Source organism: Stenella coeruleoalba (genome assembly GCF_951394435.1).
Source record: "Stenella coeruleoalba genome assembly, chromosome: 9".
Lineage (NCBI taxonomy): Eukaryota > Metazoa > Chordata > Mammalia > Artiodactyla > Delphinidae > Stenella > Stenella coeruleoalba.
In genome coordinates this window covers 104,900,589-104,915,288 of record NC_137155.1, presented here as the reverse complement: position 1 = coordinate 104,915,288, position 14,700 = coordinate 104,900,589, and the positions used below count along the sequence as shown (strand labels likewise).

Here is a 14,700-nt window from a genome sequence, read left to right as displayed (position 1 = left end):
GCGGTGCTCGGGGCGGGGAAGAAGCCGGGCTGAGCCTGCGGGCTGCCGGCAGGACCGGAGCTGCAGCAGGGAAACAAGCAAACCCGCCTTTTGAAGCGGGAGCGGAGGGAGCTTTCCTTCCGCGGAGGCTCTCGATCCTCGAGTTACTTTGTCTGTGGTTGTCGTTTCGTAGGACATATTTTGCAGGATTGGTAGGAATCACAAAGTATCTGAAAAAGTAATTGTTGAAAGACGCAGCTTTTATACAAATCAAGAGACGAGAGGACTGAAATACTGACACATGGTCTGCATCTCACATTTATTTTACCACAACTATTTTCTTTAAAGCTTAAAATAAAAGCCAGCCTTAAACCTGCAAGGCTGGAGAGGTGTGGGTCCCACGCCCGTGTTGCACGTTATAACTGACATTTAGCCCTGATTCTGCAAACTGTTTCGCGTCTGTTTAGCCTGCAAATGTTACTTAGAAAAGATTCCACTTACCGTTTTCACACGAGAGAGAGAGAGAGAAGGCTCTCAAATCGTGTGCTAAGGAGCACATCGGTGAGCGTGTTACTAGGGGTCTGTGCTTTTGATGTCATGGTTTTTCTGTAGACACACTATTTTTCAGACGTTGTGTTTTTGAGTCACATACTATTACGGTTTATGGATCAATCTACATAAAACCCATTTACTCAGCTCCTTGCCTTAGAGAAGTTAATAACAGATCTAATCGTCCTTTTATATTTAATTGTGCTCCGGTTTTGGAGTTTCCACTACTACCTTTTTCATTTTCACTCAGCAGGGCTTAGGAAGAACCAAACAGGAAAGGATGGTAGGAAAGGTAATTTCAGTGATAGCTATGATTTATTTAGGAACTGCTCCAAAGGAGGCACCAAACTGAAACCTTCCCCTTGGTAATTCATTTAATTCTCATAGCGTCCCTGTGAGATAGGCATGTTACTGTTTTTCAGATGAGGAGACTGAGGGCCAGAAAGATTAATTCAGTTGCCTAAATTCAGAAAGCTAGGGTGGTGGATGGTCTGACGCCAAAGTCCATTCTCTGTCAGCTGAGAAAACAGCTCATATTGGGAAAGCTTCAGACTGTTGACTGTAATGACAAAGTCATCAGCCACAGTATTAGATTAAGTCACGGACACGCACAATGCATGAATGAGCTGGGCTTGGCCCTGGAACCCTCAGAACCCTTCTTCCTCTCCCGAGTGCAGTCAAAACTCCTGTCAAGATGTGTCTTGAGTCTCTTCCTCATTTTTTTCCACTCCAGCCCCACCAATCCATCCTCTGTTGCAGGCAGCAATCCAACAGGTGACTCACCTCACCCCCTGCTTCTGTCTCCACCTGGCTCTCACTCGGTTGCACTCTTTTGTCACCAAACAGAATGATTTAGGGTTCCCCAAATGCACCATATTCACAGGGCTATCTCCTCTCTCTCACCATCCCCACAATATTTGCCGAAAAAATGTCAATAGAGGAAGTTAAAACGATCTTTCTCTCCTTGGACTTCTTAAAACAATTATTTTCTAAGTAACTTATTTGCCAATCACATTTTATCTTGTGGTGTTTCTTCTATCATTTTTCTTCCATAGATGACTCACAAGTTCATTTGATGACATGGGGACTGTTAGAGTGCTGGAGACATAAATAAAACACTGCCTGGACCTCTAGTTGCTCATAATCGCCAGGAGCGAGAAATATGCAAACAATTATTAAATAATGTGAAAGTGTAAGAGCTACTCATAAAATGCAGTGCATGAGGAAGTGGCAAAATGTGCCTGGAGGAAAGGAATGAGGATGGGAAGGGCCTCATTTCAGGTGGAACTTGAAGCACAAAAAACCCAGGCAGAGACATGCAGAGAACATCTTAGGGGAAAAGAAATATAGGTGCAAGTGCAGAGGGAGGGAGAGGTTTGGAAATGTAATAATTGTATCTGTAACAGTGCTGTCCAGTAGAAATATAATACGGGCCACAGGGGTTATCATAAATTATCTAGTAGCCACATCTTAAGAAGTGAAAGGGGCTTCCCTGGGGGCACAGTGGTTAAGAGTCCGCCTGCCAATGCAGGCGACATGGGTTCGAGCCCTGGCCTGGGAAGATCCCACGTGCCGCGGAGCAACTAAGCCCGTGCACCACAACTACTGAGCCTGCGCTCTAGAGCTCGCGAGCCACAACTACTGAACCCGCGTGCCTAGAGCCTGTGCTCCACAACAAAAGCCACCGCAATGAGAAGCCCACGCGCCACAACGAAGAGCAGCCCCCGCTCGACACTAGAGAAAGCCCGCACGCAGCAACGAAGACCCAACGCAGCCAAAAATAAAAATTAATTAATTTAAAATAATAATTAAAAAAGTGAAAAACACAGATGAAATCAAATTTAATAAAATATTTAACCAAATATATACCAAATGTTATCATTTTGTCATGTAAAATATATTTACAATATTGAGTTGTTCTATACTTTTTTAATACTGGCCTCGAAATCCGTTGTGTATTTTGTACTGACAGCACACCTCAGTTCAGACTGGCCCCGTTTCCTGGGCTCACAGCCCCACGTGGCCAGTGGCTTCCACACTGGGCAGTGCAGGTCAGAACACAGGGTGTGTGAGTGGAGCGGGATGGCAGGAGACAAGGCTGGAATGGGGGACTGGGCCAGTTTGTCAAGGGCCCTGGAAGGCAGAGACTAGGTGGCGGCTTGGTGGCCTTTGGGCTCTGTTCAGCCTCGTGGCCTTTGTGCAGGCTGCTTCTCTGCCCGGATCCCTGCAGCTTTACCCCCTGCTCACGCCAGAGCCTCCTCTGCTTCACCTGTGTCTGATTCACTTGTCACAGTCTCCCATATCCTCTTCCGTGTAATTTAAAAATGTATGTCTGGGCTTCCCTGGTGGCGCAGTGGTTGAAAGTCTGCCTGCCGGTGCAGGGGACACGGGTTCGTGCCCCGGTCCGGGAAGATCCCACATGCCGCGGAGCGGCTGGGCCCGTGAGCCATGGCCACTGAGCTTGCGCGTCCGGAGCCTTTGCTCCTCAACGGGAGAGGCCACAACAGTGAGAGGCCCGCGTACCGGAAAAAAAAAAAAATGTATGTCCAACTCCTTCACTAGACTATAAACCAGTACAATTGCAGGTTGTGATAGAAACAAAAGCGCTTTTTTTTTTTCACAGTAATAAGTAACTTTATTACAAAAGTCGCATCACGATAGTGTCACTGTAGTGTGTGGATATGAAACCTACCTGCCATGTTAACTAAGGGCTGGTGAGAAGTCACTAGCAGCGTGTTTTACAGCCTGCAGTAAAAGTGGGAATTACAGGGTACCTACTCTGTAGGGATTGTGAGGATTGAAGGAGTAATTCTGTAGAATAGTTAGCATTTTGTGTCTGGCGCAAACTGAACCATCAGTAAAAGTTGTTATTAACACTTTTATTATTGTTGTTCTTATAGGTTATCGCCTAACCTACAAGCATTTAGAGATGAAAATGGGTGGGATACCAACATTATAGGCTTCCTTTGTAAATTCACAAATTATCCACTACCATATGAAACCATAACTGGAGCACATTTTGGAATTTCAGAGAGCCCATCAACACCCCTTTCTTCTCTTAACCCACAGAGACTGTAGTGGCAGAACCCTAAATGCCCCTCGAGTCCGTGGTCCACTCTCCTTGAGACTGTGATGAGTTCACGCCGGAGACTAGCTTACTAATCAGCTAAGTCAGAAAGGAGATTGTCCTTAGTGGGCCTAACACCAAAAGAGGTGACGCTTCAGAGAGACACTCCTGCTGTCCTGGGAGAAGAAGCAAACGGCCACATCAGGAGGGGTCATGTGGAGGGAGCCGAGGGGGACCCCTGACTGTCAGCCCCCAGAAATCAGGACCTGAGTCCTACAGCTGCAATGAACTTGGGAGAGGATCTCAGGTGAGAGTCTCCAAGAAGACCACAGCTCAGCCAATGCTTGACTTGCCTTTCTAGGCCTGAGCAGAAGGGCCCAGCCAGGCCGCGCAAGTATCATCTTCATTATTGGTAAACACTGAAACAGGGCTTGTGACTCAGTACTCGGCTCCAGTTGGGGACTCTAATAGGTACCGCCTAATTCAGACTCCTCCACAAACATCAGGGCTCCCCTCACAGGCACAGAGCTGCTTCGGGGCTCCTGAAGCCTGAGCTGTACTCAGTAGATAAGTTTCATCATGGAGACAAGCCTAGACAGGATTAACTCACTGCCACAGAAGGCTTTCCACGGGTGGAGACATACAAACCAGGTTTTGAAAGATGCATAGGAGTTTTGCATAAGGACAGAGGAGAAGGATAGTTCAGACACAGAGAACAGCAGTGCAGGTGCAAAGGCACAGAGAGAGTAGACAGTGGTTTGGGGAGAGTGAGAAGCAGTGAGACAGTGCAGGGCACAGACCCTGGTTGGGGGGGGCGTGTGAGGTGAGATGCAGGGTCAGAGCTCTGCTTGTTCTGCAAGGGATCTTTTTTTAAATTATTATTATATTTAATTTAGTTGGCTGAGTTCGGTCTTAGTTGCGGCACGTGGGATCTTCGTTGCAGCGTGCAGGATCTTTAGTTGCAGCATGCAAACTCTTTAGTTGCGGCATGTGGGTTCAAGTTCCCTAACCAGGGATCGAACCTGGGCTCCCTTCTTTTGGGAGCGTGGAGTCTTAGCCACTGGACCACCAGGGAAGTCCCTGCAGAGGATCTTTAATTTCACAGCAGAAGCAAAACAAACAGTTCATAAGCAGGGAAGAGATTCAATCAAATCTGCATTTTATATTGGCCATTTGATAGAAATAGGAACTTTAAAAAATAATTTTCCAAATAATTTCAAATTTGGAGAAAATATTTGAGTACAAAAGTCTCCATCACCCAGATCATACAGCATGTGCTTCCACTCGCCTGTCCCTGACTCACACTTATCATCTATCTACACACACACTTACCCATCATCACTGGTCTTTCTCTGAGTCATCTGACAAAAAGCTTCAGATATGATTACTCATCACCCTGAAATACTCCAGGGCCTGTTTCCCCAAAGCAAGGACAGCCCCTGCTCCACAACCCTCCCAGTCCAGAAGTAAAGATTGATACAACTCTGCTGTCTAATGCACAGGCTGTTCCCCAAATATTTCTTTTCCTTTGTGGCCCAGATCCCACTCAGGAACATACATTGCATGTAGTTGTGCCTCTTCAGTTTCCTGCAATCTGGGGTAATTATAGTTCCTCAGTAAGAAAACAGGGGGCCCCCCAAAATATAAAAAATTAAAAAAATTAAAAAAAAAGAAAACAGGGGCCTCTAACACTTCACCTGTCCAGTGAGCCCCCAGGCCACACCTGGATCAAGCTTTCTGGCAGAGACGCCCAGACATGCTGCTCTACTCCTCTCAGCTCGTGGAGTCAGGACGCAAAATCCCAACGTGTCCCTAGCTTGCTGGCAATATGTAGCTGGGTCACACCTGCCGGCTTTTCCCTTTGGGATTGACGAGTACCTAGTAGCAGGTATTAAAACCTCCACCTACCATCCTTAGCCTTCACTGATAACTCACTCCAGCCCTACGGTGACCGCTAAATGCCGATTTTCTGCTTCCGTCACTCCAGTGATTTATTTCACATGCATTCCTCACTTGCTCGTTCACCTACATCGGTATGGACTCGTGGGTTCCTGTTTTACTCACTGGGTTGTAATCTGCCAACATCATCCTTGATTTTGCTGCTCAAATTACCCCAGATTTAATCAGTGGGCACCCCTCCCGTCGCCTCCTATGTCCTTAGGCATCATGTGATTCTTTGAAATTTTTCTTACTTTCTGGCACAACAAAATATTTCAGGCTCATCTGCTCCAGCCCTGAAGTCAACTGTTTCTCAGAAGATCCCTGGCTCCTTTTGCTGCAGAATGGTATTTAGAAGTGAGATCTGGAAACTACATGTACGTCTACCTGTACACTTACATCAAAACACACGAGTTCATACTCCCTCCAACTCCAATCCAACACCTCAGGGCTCTTTCCACCTCCCCCTTTGCATGCTTATGAGATCTCCAACAGCAAGAAGCCTGAATTGCATTATCCTGAATAACGCATCATCCTTGCACTATCCAGTGTATGTGTCTATTTGCCAGTATAGCCAGGCTGACTGGTCACCAGTACTAGGCCTAACACTGTCTCCTCCGTGCTGGGGAGCACAGGTCTCTAGGGAGCTTTTAAAGAGGGCAAGATTAAAGAGATACCAATCAATTAAGAGAATGTTGTAGTAATCTGGGCAAGCAAGCAAGGACCAAGCTTTTCCTGATTCCTCTAGTTGCACAGCAAAGAGACACACTCAGGTGGCTCAGGTAAAGAATGTGTGATTGTGTCACCAAAGAAGCATCTGAGAAAAAGGAACAGGAGTCTTGATGAGTCTGGGAAAAATGAGACTCGTTGGTAGTGCCAACTAAAAATTGTCACTCGCCACCTGTCTCTACAAAGATGAGGTCACCAGCCACTGCAGTCGCTGGCCTTCCACACCCCCTGAAAGGAGTTCAGGGCAGAGATCAGGAATGAGGCCCTTTGTGCTCTGCAAAAACTGGCAGAACAGGTCTTCAGATAGTTAGATATTTTCGGGAGACCATGTTATGAGCCCAATTTCTTGCATGTTCTCATAGCTAGCAAAGCACTAAAATCATTTACAGAGACATCTGCTCCTCGTGACGAGCAGCCACCTTCTGCCAAAATGTGTGCTCGATTGCCTGTACCTCCTTCACCAAAATCACACATATGCTGAACAACCCTCCGTCCCCACCCTGGCCCGCTGTTTGGAGCAGTTCCTCAGAACAATCTGAGAGGCTGTCTCCTGGGCTATGGTCCTCATTTTGCCCCAAATAAAACTTAACTCACAACTCTCACTTTGTGCATTTTTTTCAGTCGACAGTAGCATGAAAGGAAGGGAGGCAGACTGTGCCCCTCCCCTCTGCACTGAAGCCCACGTAGAGGTGCTGGGGAAGGAGCTAGGACAGGGAGAGGGGAAGAGGTGGACGAAGGGTTGATAAGGCCCAGTGCTAGGCAGGAGGGGATCTAAAACAAAGCAGAACGGATTGAACTTAAACTGAAGGCAGCACTTTTCTCTGAAACTAGAAAGGAGGCGCGCAGAGGCTGAACCTTCACAGTTCTGCACTGGAACACTCACAGTGATGCTCCTCTTTCCTCTGAGAAAGCAGTGCCTTTCACTGGAGAATTGTCTACAGAGAAGGTAAGGAAAGAGGTAACATGAAGAGGTCACAGGAGATTGAGGTAGAGAGTAAAATGTTAGCAAAAACCTAAGAACTAGGCCGGGCCTGCCATTAGACTCAGCAAAGAATGAGATGGGTTCTGCCTTGCTGGGAAGTGGCCAGAAGTTCAGTGGGGTCACAAAGGCAGCAGAGGCTGGAGGCTGATTGGTGCACAGCATGGGCCTGTCTCTTCAGTGTATTTTACATCCCTAGACCGCCCAGGTCAAACGCTTTATCACAGACATGCAGGATTCCTTGTGTGGCTCATGTTCACGCAACTCTTTATCTATAGGATGTGATTCTACAGCTTTTTAGAGGAAAGACTGCAAGACAGAAAGGGTCATGCTCCTTCCTGTGTTAACAAGGCAGCTACTTGTTTTGAGGTTGTAACTTGGTCTTGAGTGAAAGGTGGCATTAGAGCTTTAAGCTGTTGCGTAGGAAAAGGGGTAAGACTCACCATTTTACATATTTGCAACTCACATCATGTAATTTGGGGGAAGGAAAACCATTCCTTTCCTTGCTTGTGGTTTAGTGCCCTTGCCCAAAGCTGAGTGTTCTAGCCCCTGGGGCAATGTTTATGAGATTATATGTTTATATATATATATATCTCCATAGCCACACACACATATATGCATACATAATTACATACAGACTCACAGATGAGGTGAGGGGAGGTATCCTTTATTCATTCAGTACCTGCTGTGCCAGGCACTGTGCTAGCGTGAAGATATGATGATACACATAATACAGTTCTTGCCCTCATAGACTTCAAGCCTAGTTGAATGATTAATGAGACTCTGGCAAAGTTACCAATGCACGCAGATGCTTGCCTTCCCACTGCCCCCAAAGTTCATGGGAGCAGCAAGTCTTCACTCACTGCGTCTAACAGGGCTGTGACTGCAGTTCTCTTCAGCTGGTGATCCTCTTCATCTTTCAGCCTTTCACTCTCCTGTCTGCACGGCAAGATGGTCTGTGGGATATCACTGTTTTGTCCTGAAAATGGCAGTCTTTGCCCCTGCAACTACTGCACAGTTATCGTTATTCCAGAATCCCTACAATATGGCAGGGAAGGGCCCATGTGACACGAACACATCCACCAAGAACTTAAAAACATGTAAGCTGCTACATTTCTCTCCAGTAGTCCCTGCCCCTCCTAAAGATGATCACGCAAGGCTCCCAGTAACATAAAGATTTGAAGAGCAAGAGAGGGGAAAAAACTAGCCCTATTGTTACAAACTGAATTAAAATATCCTTGGAACTCACTTAATATGCTTAAAAAACTTTCCTAGGCTGTCCTCTGCAACTGTTTGGCTTTAAGGAGACTACAAAATAAATATAATTACCCTGATGGAGTTTTGTGGAAAGCAAAGCGATCAAAAGCTGTCTGTGCTTCTAGAAGCGATTCAGAAATCGCGGGCAGGATGTCAGCGCCCGCGGCAGAAGCTCTCGGGCACGGACAGCATCCTGCTTAGTGAGCGGGCGCTGGGTCCCCGCTGTCCCGCCGGGCGAGGACAGTTCCTGTCCCACGCGCACACAGGGGCCTATCCCGCACGCTCCTCACGCCTCCGGGACCGCTGAGAGAGTTCCATCAGTAAAACGTCTGCACGCTGGGGGCTCTCACCACAGCCGGGGACCCACAGAACCACTCGGATTTTCTAACAGCTTGGAAGTGCCTTTAACAGTGACACCTTAAAACTTGGCAAGTGTAGCGCAAACTCAGGAGCGTGTACTTCTCCTTCCACAGCAGCCCTGCACGAACCGCGACCCAGGTGACGGGGCGAGCTGAACCCTCACCGCCCGCGGGTCCAGCCCCAGGAGCCAACCCTCACCAGCCACAGAACCCACCCCTTCCAGACTCACACCCTGCGGCCAGTGAGTTCCGCTCCTTGACGTCCACGCACGCCCCGCCCACATTCACCTTATGGGCGCCCCGCCCCGCGTGTGGACGCCCACGCAGGACCCGCCCCCCTCGCCTCATCGGCGCTCCGCCCGCCCGCGCGATGACGCCACAAGGCCCCGCCCCACCCGCCTCAGGGGCTCTCAGCCAGGCCTGTGGGGTGACACCCACGCCGGCCTCGCCCACCCTGTGGCAGTGGCGCCCCGCCCGCCCGCGCGATGACGCCACACACCAGTCCCGCGCACCAGCCTTCGCGGGGCTCCCGGGTCCTGTGGGATGACGTCCCACGCTGGCCACGTCCACCCAACGTTAGGCCGCGCCCAGGCCCGGGGCCACGCCCGACCGCCGCAGTAGAAGCCCCCGAACCCTCGCCGCCGCCGCACCGCCCGGCGTGCTGACGTCGCACGGCGCCGCGGGCTGAAGCGCGGGCGGGCGGGCAGGGCGGCTGCGCTGTCCCCTCAGAGGGGCGCTGGCGGGCGGGCTGAGGTGCGTCGGCCCGGAGCCAACCGGAGCGCTGCGCGGCGGGGCGATGAGCGGCGCCCGGGCCCCGGGCCCCGAGGCCAGCGCCGCCGGGGCCGAACCCCCCGGCGCGGCGCTGAGCGTGGACGTGGCGGGGCTGCTGGTGCAGCTGGCGCGCAGCTTCGCGCTGCTGCTGCCGGTGTACGCGCTGGGCTACCTGGGCCTGAGCTTCAGCTGGGTGCTGCTGGCGCTCGGGCTGCTCGTGTGGTGCCGCAGGAGCCGCGGCCTCAAGGCCACCCGTCTGTGCCGCGCGCTGGCGCTGCTGGAGGACGAGGAGCGCGCCGTGCGCCTGGGGGTGCGCGCCTGCGACCTGCCGGCCTGGGTGAGTGGGCGCCGCGGAGCGCGACACGCCCCCGGCCCTTACCTTCCTGTCCGCCACGGCCCCGCAGGGTCAGGCGTCCCCGCCCGCCCCAAGTCCTCCCGGGTCTGGGGTCCGCTCACGCCCCAGCCCACCCGCCCACGTTGGGGCGTCCTGACCAGGGGCGGCACGTACGCCTGGGTGGGCGCCGGCGTCGGGCCTGGGCCTGTGTACCTTGCGGGGCCTCGCCGCTGTCGCCGGGCCCAGCCTCCCGACCGCTCTCGGCCCGCGAACCCCTTTGGGTTGGCGCCTTCCCTCCGCCGCGCGGGTCCCGAGCAGGGCCGCACAGGTGAGGCGCTGTCTGCGCTGTCTTGCCTTGGCCACGTCGTCACGCCTCGCTGTGCGGTGCCGTGACTCCCGCCTGCGGAATGTGAGCTCGCGGCCGCCGGGTGCCCTGCGCGGGCCTGGACGCCACTCCCTGCCCCCTGCGGAAACGGCGGCCAGCGGTGTGGGGAGAAGGGCGGTTTCCTCCTTGCCTGCGAAGTCTCAGCCGTTCTTGGTGGTTTCTGGCACAGTTGAGGAGCAATGGGGGTCCCCCAGAAGATTTGCTGGTACGATGATTGGAGGTGTGTTCCGGTTCTTTGGAAGTAACGTTATAAGCTGAGTAACTTTTATGTAGGGTGAACTCGAATCCCAGGTGAATTTGGGGGTGGGTGGGGCAGGCGTGGTATTGATCGTTTGTGCCCCAAGCGGTTCTCTGCATATTTTAGTTAGGCAGCGTGGAAACTAACGGAGTTGGTTCCCTCGTTCTTTCTTAACCGTGAGTAGGTGCCAGAGTTTCGGACGGTAGGAAACAGTGCTTGTTTAAGATAAATGATGCTGCTGTTAGGCTTGATGTAAACTTCCGGGAAGATGGCCAGCCAGTGAGTTTCAAAAGGGTCGTTTTCTCTTAGAGGAGAAAAGGGCTTGCAGTACGATCCCTGTTTCCAATCAGAAGACGCTTGTGAAGCAAGGCATGGAGTGCATGACACAAGGCAAATAGGTTGCAAAGCAGGAGTGCCCACGGCCAGGAGGAACTCAATGGCTACTGCCTTGTGGTGACAAGTTGCAATTGCAGTAAGAACCTCACAGTCAGGGACTTCGGAAATTTAAAATTCCGTCAATACGCGGTGGACGTGTGGCACAGGGCTACTTGGAGCAATCACAGTAACCAGCGTGGTGTAGCTTTTTGCCAGAAGCAGGAAAGAGGAGGGTGGTGTAGAAAACGGGAACTCAGTAACAGAGGTGCGAAAAGCCAAGAGCAGAGGTGCACTTTGGAAACGCAGAAGGACTTTCAAGTGGTGTCTGGTATCTTGTGTCACACCGAATTAAGTGATTCCAGAAAGTAGCTAAAAACAGAGTAGGGGCATTACCAAAACAGCAGACATAATCAGGGCAGAGATTCACAGAAACTGGGGGTGCTGACATTCATAGATGCTCGGTTATGGAGCAGTCGGCTAACATCAAATTTGCTTGTAAAAGCTGTGAAATGCAGCCTATTTTCACATAATGAATTAACAAGTATCGTTGTTACCATATTGAAGGACAGGGCAAATTATTACTATTTTTAGCAGAAGAAAAGGGTGATTAGCCAAAGCTTCCTTCCTTGGGTTTCTCCTCGGTGTGACTTAAACTCATGAACTGTGGTGTTCATGTTGTACAGTAAAGAATTTATGTTTTTTCCAAAATTTTTTACTTGTTCATTCCAAATTTGTGTTTGTGCTCACGTCACACACAGATGTATACTTAAACATGCCTGTATTGCTTAGAAAACTACTGTGAGGATTCACATGAAACTTGACGGTGATCATATCCAAGAAAAGCACTAGGAATCTGGGGTTTGAGGCAGATTTTTTAATACTTTTTTAAATTGTAATACCCATGTGTTGTTTTCACGACAAAACCAGTGAATTACACTGTCTAGATGTGGACCTGCTGTTCTGCTGTAGCCAGGGAGTCCGTGCATAAGAAGAGCTAAGTTTTCTGTATCAGTAGTTCTTTGATTTTTACGGTACATACTTCGGTTCTTGGGGTTCAGAACTTTGGGCTGATGTTTTGCTTTGAACAACATATGTTTGTATGGATTTCATAGTGTGTCATTGACAGCTGTGATTCACAGCAGGGTAGAAGCAGAGCAAAACTAATGTGGGGCTCACTTCCTAACCTCCCTTTTGAATATGTTCACTGACAATTTTTCTTCTGCTTATTTAGTACAGTAAAAATTTATACTGGCTGTAAAATGAGATGATTAACAAATATGAATACTTGGAGAAAAAATACATATACTGTTTCAAATTAAGGCTATTAGCATATGAAAAAGGGCTCTCAACGTGATAATTCTGTAAGACCTTGATCCTACAGCTTTAATGTGTACTACATTACTATTCATTCTTTACTTTTTTTTTTTCCCCCCATTAACAGGGAAAAGGCCTGCAGGTTGGAGTTGGTAGATTGGGGACTGGCCTTTTTGTTGTATCGGTGGTCTCCCCTTGTTAATTGGGCCCTTGTAAAATTAGACTGTGGTTGAAGAATATTGTTGAAGAGCTTTTATAGACGTGAGTAGGGGTGATTGTCCACTGCTAGTTTTGTTTATTTGAAAAATTAGAACTTGGTGTGAAGTTTGTCCTTTTCCTGCTTTCACTACTGCCAATAAATGCTGATTCCATGGCTGCAAATAAGTAGAGACCCAAACCTGTCATAAATGACAACTGGTCTTTTATTCCTCTAATACTTTGATGATTGAGATTTAAAGTATAGTGAACTTCTGTGTTCTGTTTTTGTTATTATGCACCAGCTTTTCTTTAGGGAGAGCTTTCTTCCCATGGTTCTTCTGGTAAGTTCAGGAGAATTTAACTCTAGCCAAAATTTAATATGTATAGGCTAAGAACCAAATGGACAAAAGAAAAGAATACACTTTGGTCTCATGTAAAGGAAGGGCAAGTACTTTTATTCTCAGTGTTAATCATTGACTTATAGTTTAAAAAATTTTTGTGAACACTTGTAACAGACTTGTAGCTAAATCGGGATCCACAGTTCAGCTATTTTAAACTGTGGTTGCAACTTTAGCATCTAGATCCTAGAGCAGTTATGTGCTTTGAGAAGATGTTAGAACCTCCTCAGAGCTGTGAAGGGGATATGGAGAATCTTTGGGTTTCTTGTTTATGTGCACACTACTGCTGTTTTTCAAAGAGAAAAAGGACAGTCACCCTCAACATCTCTTATGCTGTCTAAATGCTTCATGAAGTTAGAGCAGAAGGCCCCATCGTTGCTGGAAACAAAGCAGTAACTATTTGTTTTTTAGTTTAAGCTAAAAACTGGATTTAAATTTAGGATATTTGCATCCATCAGATTGTGTGCTCTGGTTTTTCTGCATCAGACGAATATTAGCCTCACTTTACATTCAAGATGGGAGCTAGGACTGAACTATATATAATTTAAGTAGATACAGGAATTGAAAATATATGTAGTATATTTATGTTAAATTATATTAAGTTAATACATGTTGTGCTAAATTATATTAAATATGTTTATAAAATATAGACCTTGATCCTGTGAAGAACCGATGATGAACAGCTGACTCATGAGTTATTGTTCTCCTTAGGCCTGGTGGACCTCTTTCCTATTTTCTCTGTGGGTTTTCATGATTTCTACATTGGTTGCAACATTTAACCTTGAATGATATCACAGACATTGTGAATAGATTAAAAACCATTGAATTGTACACTTTAAATGAGTGAATTGTATGGTATTTGAATTATATCTCAGTGCTGTTAAAAAAAATTATAAGCATTGAATTTCTCTTAAAAACAAAGAAGTGAAACAGGTGAACAGTTATAGTACAAAGTAAGCCATACAAACCTCCTTGCTTATGGAATTCCAGCCAAAACTGATACAGTTTTTAAAAATTATTGTTCCAATATAAATTTGGAGACATTTACATTTTAAAGAATATTTAATGAAAGTGGAGGGCTTGTGAATGAAAACAGTTAACTAAGTAAGTGTTTTTACGTTAAACCTAATGTTACTTTACGCATTGATACTACATTAGCTAAACAAACAGAAATTGTGCTTCAGAGATATACATAGCCTAAATGTGTGTTTTTTGTGTGAGTTATTCTAAACTCTTACTTTAATTCAAGTACTGATATGTAATTACGATGTGCGTTTGGGAAGTTTAACCTATAAATTGGTTTGTTTTCTACAAATGTATCCTATCATAGCATTATTTTATTTATTTATTTATTTATTTTTGCGGTACGTGGGCCTCTCACTGTTGTGGCCTCTCCCGTTACGGAGCACAGGCTCCGGACGCGCAGGCTCAGCAGCCATGGCTCACGGGCCCAGCCGCTCCGCAGCATGTGGGATCTTCCCGGACCGGGGCACGAACCCGTGTCCCCTGCATCGGCAGGCGGACTCTCAACCACTGCGCCACCAGGGAAGCTCTTTATTTATTTTTTTTAAAGGCCCAGTTTTAAAAAAAATTTAAATTTTTATTTACTTATTTATTTAATTGGCTGCACCGCTCGGCATTCAGGATCTTGGTTCCCTGACCAGGGATCGAACCTGTGTTCCCTGCAGTGGAAGCTTGGAGTCCTAACCACTGGACTGCCAGGGAATTCCCCATACATTTTAGAATGTACTATTTGTAGTCTCTTGCATTTTGTTATGTTTTGTTAAATCATTACCTTTTTTGGTGTCCATGACAATGCTGCCTCAGATG

The 14,700-nt window shown here is 47.8% G+C and overlaps 1 protein-coding gene across 2 annotated transcripts in view; it reads left to right on the top strand.

Annotated features, from left to right (window-relative positions):
• The first annotated feature begins 9,256 nt into the window (after positions 1-9,256).
• The window catches only part of ESYT2 (extended synaptotagmin 2), a 77,374-nt gene continuing 71,930 nt past the window's right edge, over positions 9,257-14,700 (top strand). For both annotated transcript variants that reach the window (XM_079932503.1, XM_079932502.1), the window contains exon 1: positions 9,257-9,965. In XM_079932503.1, the coding sequence (XP_079788629.1) occupies positions 9,654-9,965 (312 nt within the window). In that variant the 5' untranslated portion in view covers positions 9,257-9,653. The remainder of the gene's footprint in view (positions 9,966-14,700) is intronic.